At 44.3% G+C, this 12920-nt stretch overlaps 1 protein-coding gene across 9 annotated transcripts in view; it reads left to right on the forward strand.

Moving 5' to 3' along the window:
- Positions 1-12892, forward strand: part of FMNL2 (formin like 2) — a 332826-nt gene extending 319934 nt beyond the window's left edge. For 3 of the 9 annotated variants that reach the window (XM_086353586.1, XM_086353542.1, XM_086353595.1), the window contains 5 exons: positions 864-1027; positions 1955-2056; positions 4481-4579; positions 5323-5446; positions 10847-12892. In XM_086353586.1, the coding sequence (XP_086209712.1) occupies positions 864-1027; positions 1955-2056; positions 4481-4579; positions 5323-5446; positions 10847-10956 (599 nt within the window). In that variant the 3' untranslated portion in view covers positions 10957-12892. Of the gene's footprint in view, positions 1-863; positions 1028-1954; positions 2057-4480; positions 4580-5322; positions 5447-7355; positions 7482-8982; positions 9077-10846 lie in introns of all 9 variants that reach the window. The other 6 variants (XM_086353549.1, XM_086353605.1, XR_015146274.1 and 3 more) reach the window with 5 other exon arrangements.
- The last annotated feature ends 28 nt before the right edge of the window (positions 12893-12920 follow it).

Here is a 12920-nt window from a genome sequence, read left to right on the forward strand (position 1 = left end):
GGCACTGGCCTAAGCACTGGGGAGTCAGAGATGAATAACACAGTGTGGGTCTAGCTAGGGAAAAACATGCTACTTTGTTCTATAATTCCTCCCTGTGCAGAGCTGAGTCAGGGAATGGGGAGCCGGAGGTGGGGCTCAGACCTCCTGCAGGAGGCTGCAGGGGTGAACCCACCCTGGGAGGATGGCTACACTGCAGATGGAAAGATTCCTGCTCATAATCCCTGCTGAAGCACTGCTCATAATCCCTTCTGAAGCACTGCTCATAATCCCTTCTGAAACGTGGAAGGGTTGTTTAGCGAAAAGAAGCTGTTCCAGGTTGCTTTGGGTCTTGGTGGTCAGGACAACTGAAATTCAGTAGGTGAAATGCTGCCCCCTGCTGGGGAGTCATAGAAATGCAGAAGAGTTCAACACTTAGAGGATAAGCTCTTGGGCCAATCAGTTAAGGAACCTCTGAGCCTATAGGCTAAGCAATAGGTTATCATGTCCAGTAAGAGGAGTGGAATAGTTGGAAACAAACACAGGATTTGGGGTCCATATTTGTTATCCAAGCTTCATCTCTGCCACCTCCTAGCTTGTCACCTAAGGAAGCCCATGTAACTTCTTTGTGCTGCTTTTCCTTGTCAGCAACATGGGCTAATGGTATAAATGAATTAGTGCATATAAGGGATTTACTGCAGTGCTTGATGGTGAGTACTTAGTAAATTACTCCTATTGAAGCATCTCTTCACTGAAGACTGGAAACCAGATCCCAGGCTCTTGCATAACCCTGGTAGCCCACTGAGAAGTTGGCTTCCCAGTGAGAACTCACCGTGGCTTTGACCTTTCCCATTAAAGTCATGGGGACCTTGCTTTCTCTACTTCAGTGTCCCTCGAGAATGTTTTACTGGACGTCAAGGAGCTGCAGAGGGGCATGGACTTGACCAAGAGGGAGTACACCATGCACGACCACAACACGCTGTTGAAGGAGTTCATCTTCAACAATGAGGGGAAGCTGAAGAAGCTGCAGGACGATGCCAAGATTGCCCAGGTCAGTGCCGGTGTCCCTGACCTCCATGAAGAAGAAGGAATCGGATTCCGTAAAGCCACCTGGGGCCCTGTCCTGACTGGGGGGGCTAAATTCCCCTCTGCTGAGGATAGATACCCTATGTAACTATGCTAAGCAGGGATAGGGTCTTTCTGCATTTGTACCTGGAGATGTCCCTGTGCTGCTCATTGTCCTCTTCTAATTTGAGGTCTTCACCCTTTTTTCTTGAGGCCCACCCCCGCTTCCCTTCCATTCCTAGGCTCCCTTTACCATGAGTCCTGTATTCAGGTCACCTCAACCAACACACGTCTGGCCTGTGCTCGGCAGAGCAGTGTTCGCAGTGTGTTGGGTTTCTGTGGGACTTGACCTTGAAATCTTTCGCCACACTGGGGGTCAAGTTACATACTTGAGAAGCAGCCAGAATGGACTGTACACCATCACAGAAAGGGAAGGCTGTGTCAAGGGAACACAGGAAGCAGACGTATTGGGCTGGCTCCCGTGTGAGTCTGGCTGCCTTGTGTCCCAGGAGGATTCAGGCAAAGACATGAGTGTCCTGGCTGTGGAAGCAGTGAGCTGGAGTCTGACCAATTTCTAAGGTCCTTTCTGACTTGGTCGACTTGTAGGAGTCCTCCCATGGCCTGAGGACACTCTTGTAAGGAGAAGCTCCTCATTTGCGTGTGTGTGTGTGTGTGTGTGTGTGTGTGTAGAAGTGGCAGGAGGTCCCAGGGACAGGTTGCTGTACAGCACTCTTGCCTCACTCTTGCCTCTTTGGGTTGCCTTTGACCAGGTGTTGGGAGGAAACACAGGCTGTGGAGAATCGTGGGAGGTGAGGGAGAGCAGAGGGCAGAGAGTTGCAGGGGCCCCTGCAGCTCTTTCCCAAGTTCACATGCTGGAAAAAATGACATTTAAGAGAAATTCACTTTTTCACAGGATGCCTTTGATGATGTGGTGAAGTATTTTGGAGAAAACCCCAAGACAACACCCCCATCGGTCTTCTTCCCCGTCTTTGTCCGGTTTGTGAAAGCCTATAAGGTAAACAGGTGTCTGTCAAGCCTCCCCTGGTGTTATTTCTTGAGCGGGTGCCTTCCTGGAGTTGCACTGCAGTCTCGAGAGCTCTGCAGGGGCCTCCCCTAGGCCTTCAGGTGGCAGATCTGGGTCGGGAGGACGAGACGCGGTTTCTGGCCCTGCTGCTTAGGCCCTCAGACTGTCATGCTCTCTGTTTCTACCTACCCAGCCAGGGGCTCAGCCCCCAGACAAAAGCCTTTGGCTATCCCATGGGGCGAGGGAGACCCAGGACCATCCAAAGCCATCTTTGGAAGCTGCCGCGTCAGCTGTCACCTGTGCAGGCAGGTCAAAGGACTGAGAAACCCAGGCCTGCTGTGGAGTTGTGGAGCAAGTCGGGAGTGAGCCTCGGCATCATAGCCGAGGTCAGGGATAGCATGTTCGTGCTGGGCCCGCCCACAACCACGGGCCTCTGGACCAGCACTTCCCTAAGTGTGGGCTGAAAGTGGCTCTTGGAAGGATAGTCGCTCCCTGTTTCCTTATCTGGACCCATAATGGCCCTTCCTTTAAATGGGAGGCCCTCTGTGACATACCCTGGGACCCATATACCCTGAGACCATGGTTTTGAAAAAGTGCATGATTCAGATCTGTGTCAGAAAAATGTGTCCAATGAGAAAGGAAGCCAAGGAGAGCATTATGAGATTTCAGTGCTCAGCTTTCCAGATGGAGCAATGGTGAAGAATCGACCTGCCAATGCAGGAGGTACAGGAGATGCAGGTTAGATCCCTGGGCAGAGAAGATCCCCTGGAGCAGGAAATGGCAACCCACTCCAGTATTCTTGCCTGGAGAATCTCATGGACAGAGGAACCTAGTGGGCTACAGCCCATGGAGTCGCAAAGGGTCAGACATGACTGAGCACTCACGTGAGTGCTCGAGAAGGCAGTGCAGTCTCTACTCTCCAGGCTCGCCTCATGTTCACCTGGGAGATGTTGGTGGAGGAAGGAGAAGCGTGACAGTGGAGTGGGGAGGGATGCAACAGAGGTGTGGACATTTCCAGAAAATGTGATTGGAAACAGTGAGTCACTTCACCGTCCTGATGGCTTTGGAGAACCATCCCTGGGCCTTTTCACTGGAACCCACGAGGTTCCCACTATTCAGCCCTCTTCTCTCAGCATGGCTCAGTGTAGTGGTGATACGACCAGCAGAAGGAAGGCACCCCCTTGCGTACGTGAGGGTGAGCACAGGCACAGCACCAGGTCCATGTGCGTGATCCCAGGGGCTGTGGGCAGTGAGAAGTGCTGGGCACTGGGCCTGCTGACCGAGGTGCTCTGCAGCTCCCTGGCTCAGGTGCAGAGATGGCTTGAGCCAGCTCTGGTTATGAGCTGGGACCATGTTTCTTCACATGAAAAATTGTAAGTCTAAGGTCTAAAGAGAAACTATATGCTGTTTACAAATGTATAATACAAGCTGGGAAGAGGCCCTGGTTGGTCTCCAAGTCTGGAGGAAAAGAAGAGGTGCCACTCTTGGTGGTCGGTGGGGTGTCACAGGTCAGAGCTTCTTAGCACATTCCTTCCATGTTATCCTTTCTCCCCGAGGTCCTGTTCTCTGGCTCCGTGAGGCACTTGTCAGGCAGGGATGCGATCAGATGTTCTACTTGCCCTAACACACTACATAGATAATAACTGCCTGGCCTGACACTGACCGAGGGACTTGGTGGGCAGATGTTAGGATTTTAGGATGTTTTCTCTTCCTAAGTGTCAACCGAAGTGAAACTTGAGACAAAAGCAACAAAGATGAAAATGTAAAGTTTATTACTGACAAAAGCTGGTTTGGAGGTTAGGGTATGCCTTTGTGAGCTTATACTTCAGCCCTGATTTAGATTTATCACTGCACAGCTAGACTATTAGAAGTAGCTGAGGGAGGCTGGATTCCAGAGAGAGGATGCTCAGAGGGTTGAACTGAGGTCGACCTGTTAGATTTCTTGTCCCTAATCTGTCAGCCTTGCCGCTGCCTCCCTTGGAAAGGAGTGAGGAGGGAGTCCAAGAGTGTCACTCGGTGAGGCCCCCTCAGGAAACAGGAGGCCAGGGGTGGAGGTTTTTCCCTAAGAATGGGCAGAAGGAGAGGAATCTGAGACCTTCCTTTCAGAGAATCTGTAGGGAGGGGAAATCCCCACACAACGTGAGAAAGACTAGGAAGCAGCTTGAGTAGGGAGAGGACCATTAGGAAAGGAATTTTCTGGAAAAGGTGAATCTCAACTAAGAGTTTTGAAGAGCTGTGATATAGACTGACAGCAAAACCCCAGAGTCATATGTAGGAATAAAGTGTAGAGCTTTTAAACCTTCCCTTCACTCTAATTCCTGGCTAACTAAGGAGCCTCTCACAAGGGCTTTTTAAAAATCTTGACTGCTGGCGTTTCCAGCAACATAATCTTCTGCTTATTTTGATTTCACCCAGCAAGCAGAAGAGGAAAATGAGCTGAGGAAAAAGCAGGAACAAGCGCTCATGGAGAAACTCCTGGAGCAGGAAGCTCTGCTGGAGCAGCAGGACCCAAAGGTGAGATGTGCCAGGCTCCATCCATGGTCTTTGTGTGAGCAGGGTCCTGATGGCTCCATGGAGGCATGCGGGCAAGAGGGGCAAAGAGCCAGGCTGGGACAGGATGCTTCAGTTCCTTCCTGGGCTTGGAAACTTGGCAGATGGATGCTTGTTCACTCATTACTTGTTCAGCCATCACTGGAATGAGGCTGAGAGCATGTATGTATAGCATTTCCAAGTTTATAGAGATAGGGAACTTAAATCTTGGTTGGATGTACAGAGAGACCATCCCAGGTAACCTGCTGACTGAACAGCGAAGTGTCTGGGAAGGAGAAGGCTTCACAGGGTCGCCATTGGTGCTGGCCCCGATAGGGGGAAGGCTTCGTAAGGAGGAATGGGAGAGAGCATTCTAGGGAGGGAAACAACACAGGTGAAGACCATGATGAAGGCTGGCAGGTCATAGTATTTTTCATCACGATCCTCTGCACTGAAGTGTAACAAGTCAGTGGCTATTACTAGCTGCCTTTTGCCATGGGATCCGGCCTTCCTCTGGCTGCCAGTTTTGTGTGTTCTTTGTGAAAAGGATTTTGTTCCCAGAAACTTCCTAAGTTTTCTTCTGCTGAGCAGTGTGTTGGGATGGTGCTGTCTGTGTTTCAGACTGAGGCTGCTTGTTAGTCACAAAATGCTCAGACCCGTTTTGGATTTTCTCAGACCTCCAGTGGGTGTTGGTCTCATTAATCTCTGCCATTCTTTTTTCTTCTCAGTCTCCTTCCCACAAATCAAAAAGGCAGCAGCAAGAATTAATTGCCGAATTGAGAAGGCGGCAAGTTAAAGATAATAGACATGTATACGAAGGAAAAGATGGTGCCATTGAAGATATTATCACAGGTAAAAGCTAATTCCTCACTGTGGCCCAGGGAGATCCCGCTGGCCTCACTGTTTCTGGACCATTTACAGATTTTGCTACTGCTTTTGTCCAGGGTTTACAAGTTCTTCAGTTGATTTTATCCAGATGCAGAATTACAGAGAAACGCCATGCTAGTGTTTGAAGTATGTGTATAGTAACCTGTATACTGCCTGTCAAAGAACTCCAACATTCTCTCTGAAGCAACAACAAAAAAATTTCTCAATATCATGTTTCAGTATCTCAATATCATTGGAACCCTGAATATCATTCAACGCGGCTCCTCCTCCTAATGATGTCCTGTTGTCTTAGATTTGTCCCCATGCTCCATTTTCTCGCTCATGGCCACTTTTACCCATCTGCCTACTTACCGACAGGACCCATACTGTACTAACCACAGTCAACGCATGTTTTTTCAACATGCTCTTTAAAAGCCTTTTCACTCATTTAAAGTAAGTGAAGATGCTAGGAAATCAGTGCTTTCATGAGGATGGACCAACAGGTCAAAAGCCCAGAGGGTTGAGGAATGATCATTCTCTCCGCTAGAAACCGTGCCTAACCCAGCTTTGTTCTTATCTAAGTTGTAGCCTAAGGCTTTCTGCTCAAACCAACTCTTCAGAGTTTCTGCATTCCCTGTTAAAGATGGGGGCAGTAATTTGGGGCAGTGGCTACAAGTGACTGCCTTTTCATATTTGTTGCCTAAAGTTTCTCAGCTTCCAAGATACTTAACACTTTTTGGTAGGAAATGTTACACAAAAGAGTAGAGGAAACTCTGTAAAAGTATAGAGAATAGTACCCATCACCAGTCAGGAGTTTCCAGCTCATGGCCAATTTTGTTACATATCCGCTTCTACCTGTTCCCTTGGGGTTATTTTGAAGCAAATCCAAGACATGCAATTTCCTTTAGAAGTATTTCCATATAATCTTTGAAAGATAAGGTCTGTTTAGTTTAAAAAAAAAAAAAAAAGCATACCCACAGGGTCCTGAAAAAAAAAAAGCCAGTCATTATTCATATTTCCTTAATTGTCCTATTTTTAAAAAAAAATATAACTCTCCAGATTTTTGGTGTCTCATTTCTTGTTAATAGCTTAGTCAGCATTGAAAATAGGGATTACAAAATGGCCAAGTCAGGATTTTTTATCAGCTCAGACCCAAAGAAATAAACGAGGAGAATGAATCACTAAAAAAGGAAGTCAATAAATAATTACTTGTCCAGAGTAAACCAGTGTGAGAAGTGGAATAGGTAAGTGGCTGATGAAAGTGCCAGCGTCTGCAGGGTACACGCGTGCCCTGTACCTCTGTGCCTGCCTGTGTCTGTTCGCCCCACAGTGGCTGGCAGGTGGCTCCCAGATAAAGCTTCCTTGTTTAGCATCTCCTTGTCTCCTCTGCATGGAGTGAGAAGCTCTGCTCTGAGCAAGACCAGAACAGATCTCCTTGGGTAAGCACTGTTGTAGCCTCAAGGACACAATGAGGTTGACTTGTAGGTAGAGGAGCATCCAGCCATGGCACATTAAGAACTCAGAGCTCCGTTTTCATCAACCTGTTCTCCAGCTTAGCGACAGTGGCTCATAAAATGTACAGTTTCTATTTGCCTGACCTGATCTACCATAGGAGGTAAATAAATATGTTTATGGAGTTTTTTTTTTTTCCCCTTCTGCTTGGGCTATTTTCCATGATCTACTCAACCCTGCCCCAGATTGAGTAAAGATTGAGTAACTCTTGTAGGCTTTTTGAACTCACCTGGGTATATATTATATATTGCCTTCCCCGTTTCCTGCTCCCCTCCCTCACCCTTCCCCCAGGTATGATTAACAAAGCACTAACCATGTACTAATGCAGTAGATTGTGGCTTCTTACTCTCTTCTGTTTGTCTTGACTGTTATTTCAATGCAGTGCTGAAGACTGTGCCCTTTACTGCTCGCACCGCCAAGCGTGGCTCTCGATTTTTCTGCGAACCTGTTCTCACTGAGGAATACCATTACTAAACTATTACTCTTTCTCACCTGATGCTCTTAAAAGGTTGCTATGGATTTTTTGACCTCTAACAACCCTCTGTCTGTGTGTCAGGCCTACCCAGCAGTCTAGCATGGAACTGCCATCTCCACTGTGGTGTATTTTATGTTGTTTTCATGCTGCATGGTTTCTCATTTCAGTCACAATTGCTGACTCACTAGCATTTTTAATACATCCTGAACCCACATGGCTGGGATGGTGTGTGCCAGTTGAATTAATACAATTACATATAGAAATTTTCAGAAAATGGAACACTTCTTTGAGAGTCAGGGTGGGGACGAACTAGGTTGCTTTTAAGATTTTGAGGCTAATATCTTTCAACATAAAATGACAGTCACCAATAACAATAATTACTGTTCCTACCATTTATTGAGCACTTTCTGTGTTGGAATAGATTTATATAGATATTAAACCAACCTTTTTGTGCTCAGCTTGCTTTGATAGTAAAATGAGCTGCTATACAAGCTCTCAGGAATACAAAGTGCTCTACAGATGCAAAATGATTTGCAAAAGGATCTGTGAAGTACACACACCTGTAAGTTGGATCTTAAGTGCCTTATGTAGTTCATAGCCATCATCCACAGTGTGATGGAGCTCATGGTACAAGCTAAACTCAGGGAGCTCTTTAGATCTAGAGGCCTGTGTAAGCTGATATAGGTAATCCGTAGCTTTATATTCACTTTTCCTTCTGAGTGTCATGACCAAGTTTCAGCTGTCAGCAGTTCCGTTGGAGCAAGGCTGTGAACTAAGCAATGAATATAAAGGCTTGGGAGACCCCACTGTCTTCTCATTCATGCTTATTCACTGGTGGCTCTGTTCCATGTCAAACCCAGGGCATTACTACTGTGATGAGCTCATATCTGGATCTGCTTCTTTGGTCAAGATAGTGGCTAAATATTACTAGCAAATATCTTTTATTGGCAAATGCTACTGTTCTTGAAAATAAAAGAAAAACACGATCAACCTTTCCCAAGAAATAAGCCTGGGCTTCGTTTCTGATGGCTGAATAAGGAATAAACTTCTCTGTTGATTACAAGAGTGACAAAGGAAACACACACTTTGAGTATATGAAATAGCCGCTGTTTGACTGCCATGCCGAGATTGACATGGAACCAGTTACATGTTTAGTTTGTGGCGTTTTCTTCTCTGAATTGCACTTGTTATGTATGCTCTTCTGTGTCTGAAGATAAGGATGTGGTATGTCGTTGCCTGTGCTGCAGTGTGCTTACCCACCAGTACTTATTAACAAGGCTATTGTCAGCTTTGCTGCCGGACTGTTTCTGGAGCCAAACTTCAAAGCAGCTTGGATCTGGGTGGTCAGAGCTGGGTGGGAAGGCATGCTCGCCCTTCCCTGGTTTTCTCTAACACCTCTTGTAGTCTCGCTTCCTTTCTTCTTCTGTTGGCTAACATGCCCGGGAATGTTATTCACAAAGTTGAATTGCTTTCCATATTCATCCCATTTTTACTTAACCATCATTTTGTGTTTTTGTTTTTTTTTTCTGTTTAGCTTTAAAGAAGAATAATATCACTAAATTTCCAAATGTTCACTCGAGGGTAAGGATTTCTTCTAGCACACCGGTGGTGGAGGATACACAGAGCTGGCAAGCATCACTTTTTACTTAGCTTCCTCCTCTCTCTGTATGCAGATCAATGATTTCAATCTCTGGCTGAGGGTAATACTGGTGAGAGTCTGAGCAGGGAGAAGTCTTTGCACCTCACATTCCAATGATGTGAGGCTAAGCCTCTCTGTTGGACTGTTTGGTCTCCTGCTGTGTTCTCACATGTGATGGCTTGGGTAAGGGTATTTGATGGTTATACTTTGGGTGTGAGGCTGTCCTTCCCTTAACCCCTTCTTGGCCTTTAAGTTACTCGGTGAACCCCATTTTGATCCAAAGAAATTGAGACCAAATCCTGGCCAGGGAACATGATCTATAGTCTTTTAAGGATTAGGGTTTTTAGAACGAATTCCTTTGAGGACCTATTAGGAACCATGAAATTGCAGGTCACTGCGTATCCTGAGCCAGAAATGGAATTGTAACCTCCATTACCACTCTGGGTGAGGAAGCAAAGGCTCGAGAACATTATTAGGCATGCAAAACCATTCTTGGCCTGAATTTAGGAGTAGGGCAAGGTCACAAATTCCAGTGAGTCAGGAGTTTATGGGGTGGGGACAGTGCTGAATTGAGCTGAGCACTCACTTAGCTCTGGCTTATTTTGCCATGTGAGAATTAAATGGGCCCAAAACCAGTTTTCCAAAAGTCAAGAAACCTTGGTTTTTAGGTTAATTCCCAGTTTAAATTTCTAGGAAACTGTATTTAAAAATTTAAGGCATCTGCCAAACATGCTGTGGACCAGCTATGACCCATCCATTTTCAATCTGAGCAGTGAAGGGATAAAAAAGATGAAATGTTTTAATTCTTTTGTTTCCCTTTCTAAAGATAGGATTTTTTTCTAAACAGAAATCAACAATACTAAGTTGATGTAGGGAAATACATACTAAACAGAACAAGGGGAAAAGGTATGAAGCCTGCTTTTTCCTTTCACTGTGTTCTGACTCCATTAAATGGAGGCTACCCTGCCTTATTCAAGAAAGCATGCCCTCATACGAAGAGCGCTTACTAAAATCCCTCTTGTGCATCTCATTCATTCCTTCCTGCTTGAACTAAAGTACAGTGGTTGATTCATTCAAGCATTTTGTTGTTATTGTTAGGCATCCTGCCATTCACTGGCAGTACAAATTGGGGAATCCAAGAGGGCCCATACAATCTTTCCCCTCTGATGAAAAACATCATCTTGGGTGGCAGGAAAGAACGTTCAGGAATGGAGTGTTATTTTGATTTAGTGATTGCTTTTGTTTGGTGGTTGACTGTGATATATCTGATTCACAAAATAAACTGACCTAAGTTCATTTTAATGGAATAATAATGGAAGCCATGGCTGCAGACTAGGTGTAAGCTCCTTCCTTAATTAAAATCTCAGATAGGACAAGGCGGTGTTTTGTCTTGCAGTTTAAAGTTTATTGCAATTGTTGGTATTCACGTTTTCAGAAAGAAAAATGACTACTAAGTAATAGCTACTTCCCAATGGAAGAAACATTTCAAAATGACATCGGCTAGATTCTCTGGCCAGTGACAGAAGCACTCTACTTGTATTTTATAAGACCCAGAATCACACCAGTATTACATGCTGTTTTGCTTGACTGTAAATATCGAAGGCAAAGTACATGTTTTTGGCTCAAATTCAGTTTGAAGGGCCCATTAGCTGACTCTTCTACACAAGCTGCTTTGATTGGCTGCCAGCTGGCCTCTGTCTTGTTTAGACACTTGATATTACAGATTGCAATTCTCTCATTGGTGCTCTCCTCTTTACAGATCTTAGAAACCAACCATACAGACGAGCCGATGCGGTGAGGAGAAGTGTTAGGCGGCGCTTTGATGACCAGAACTTGCGTTCTGTTAATGGTGCCGAAATGACCATGTGAACCAGAGACCTGCTTGTGTGAATAGAGGGTGTGCGTGAATGAAGATGTTCATGTGAACTTTCTGTGCTACCATTTAACTGCAGCCTTGAACATAGATCAAATATTCTAAGGGCTCAGATTTAGCAAACACATAGGAATTTTTAAATGATGGGCTCTGCTTTCAACCTTTGTTAACAAGTGCCTAAAAGTGGAAGTACCTGCTCAGATTAATCAAAGCAATAGGATTTGATTTGATTAGTATCTTTTTACACCAGTATGTTATTTTTTAACCAAAATATAAATTTCATATTACATTCATTATCTGCCATTGTGATTGTCCCATGATGGCCCACCCTGGTTTCCTGATAAGTTGTAAATAACATGGAATGCATCTGCTGTGGGCTTCCTTTGCTGTCTTTTAAGAAAGTTAATTTTGTTTTAGCCATACCTGTCAACTTTGTATTTTTAAGGGCTTGCAGCACGGAAGGAAAAAGTCATGTGATAAACTCCTTTTGTCTATACCCAAGCCCCAGCCAAGTACAAATAGGATATAACTGCAGTGGCACAGAAGTCAGTCAACTTGTTTCACATTCTGCTTCTGTGTTGGGGCACGATGCCTCATGAGATATTCAATGGTATGAATGAGACCATATGATGGCATACAGATGTGTACAAGACTTATTTGCAGTACTGTTCTTCAGCTAGAGGCAGCTTTTAAAAATACAAATGTTTATTAATTACCACTAAAATTAACATCTCAGTAATCAGTATTAGGATTTCTGAGGACCACTATGGGTCAATCCTGAGAATAGAAATCAGTGCCTTGCTAGCCAGGGAGAAGTTCACTAGCTCCATGAACAAGCATTCAAGATTTACTTCCGCTAGCAGAGTAGTATTAGTAACCTGGCCGTATCACTCTGACAATCGCAGGGTTCCCCCCTCCTCCTTTTGGTAGATTGGATTAGATATGTTTGGCATCACACATTAAGAGCTAAGAAATTCTTGTACTTCCCAGACTACCTTGTGGGGAATTGCAATTAAATTGCTGAATTACATTGGTATTAAGCTAAAATGACATGTAATGGGACTAAATGGCCAACAAAGCCACTGTTGTTCCTTCATCTCTGGCAGGGCACTTGATCCAAAGTCAAAAACTGGACTGAAGCTAATTTGTAATTTCCATCACACATTCTGCTTCTGGCTTACCTTATTGGTACATTACACCAGTATATTAATTGTAAAGTTTATTGTATAGTATTTAACCACTGAATTTATTTTATGTTGTGCTCATGTGAACTCCTTGGTGAAGGTCTCATTTCCCTTGGATAATGTGTAGTTATATATCTCTTTTTAAATGTACAGATATTTTGCTATAAAATCGGTGCAGTTTTTTATGGTTTTTACACTTCTCTTTAATTCCCACCTAAGCCTCTGGGTAATATTGTAAATATTGTTTAAAAATGCATCAGCCTATGCTATACAATCTGAATGTTATTTTAACTTATAGGTTTCTTTTTTTAATATATATATTTAACTTCAAGGACAGTTTAGGGATCAGTTACCACATTTCACTTTAGCGTATCTATTTACAAAAAGATTAAACTGCCACCTGCTAGCACATTTTCATGTGTACTTTAAAAAAGAACATGCCAAGATTGTGTCTGACTCATTCAACGTTTCATTTTGATGAAAAGAGGGATTTGACCATGAGATTTAACACAAATAGTTGGTCCTTTACCACAAAGCAGCTGTTTTCCAAAGCTCAATCCTGATGAACATAGGTTAAAATGGGCTATTTATTAATCTACAAATAGACAATAATATTGGCATGTCCTTTTCTGTTTGTCTCCTAATGGGCCTGCTTCTTAGCAATATTAGAAATGTTTTATAAAAACAGTTCATGTTACTTTTCTGGTCTTTTCATGGCATATGAGCAAATAAACTATTTACACTACTATCCTGTACTGTGTTGTAGTCTTTCAGTG

Source organism: Bos grunniens, chromosome 2 (genome assembly GCF_055505025.1).
Source record: "Bos grunniens cultivar Pamir isolate PY7600 chromosome 2, Bosgru_T2T1.0, whole genome shotgun sequence".
NCBI lineage: Eukaryota > Metazoa > Chordata > Mammalia > Artiodactyla > Bovidae > Bos > Bos grunniens.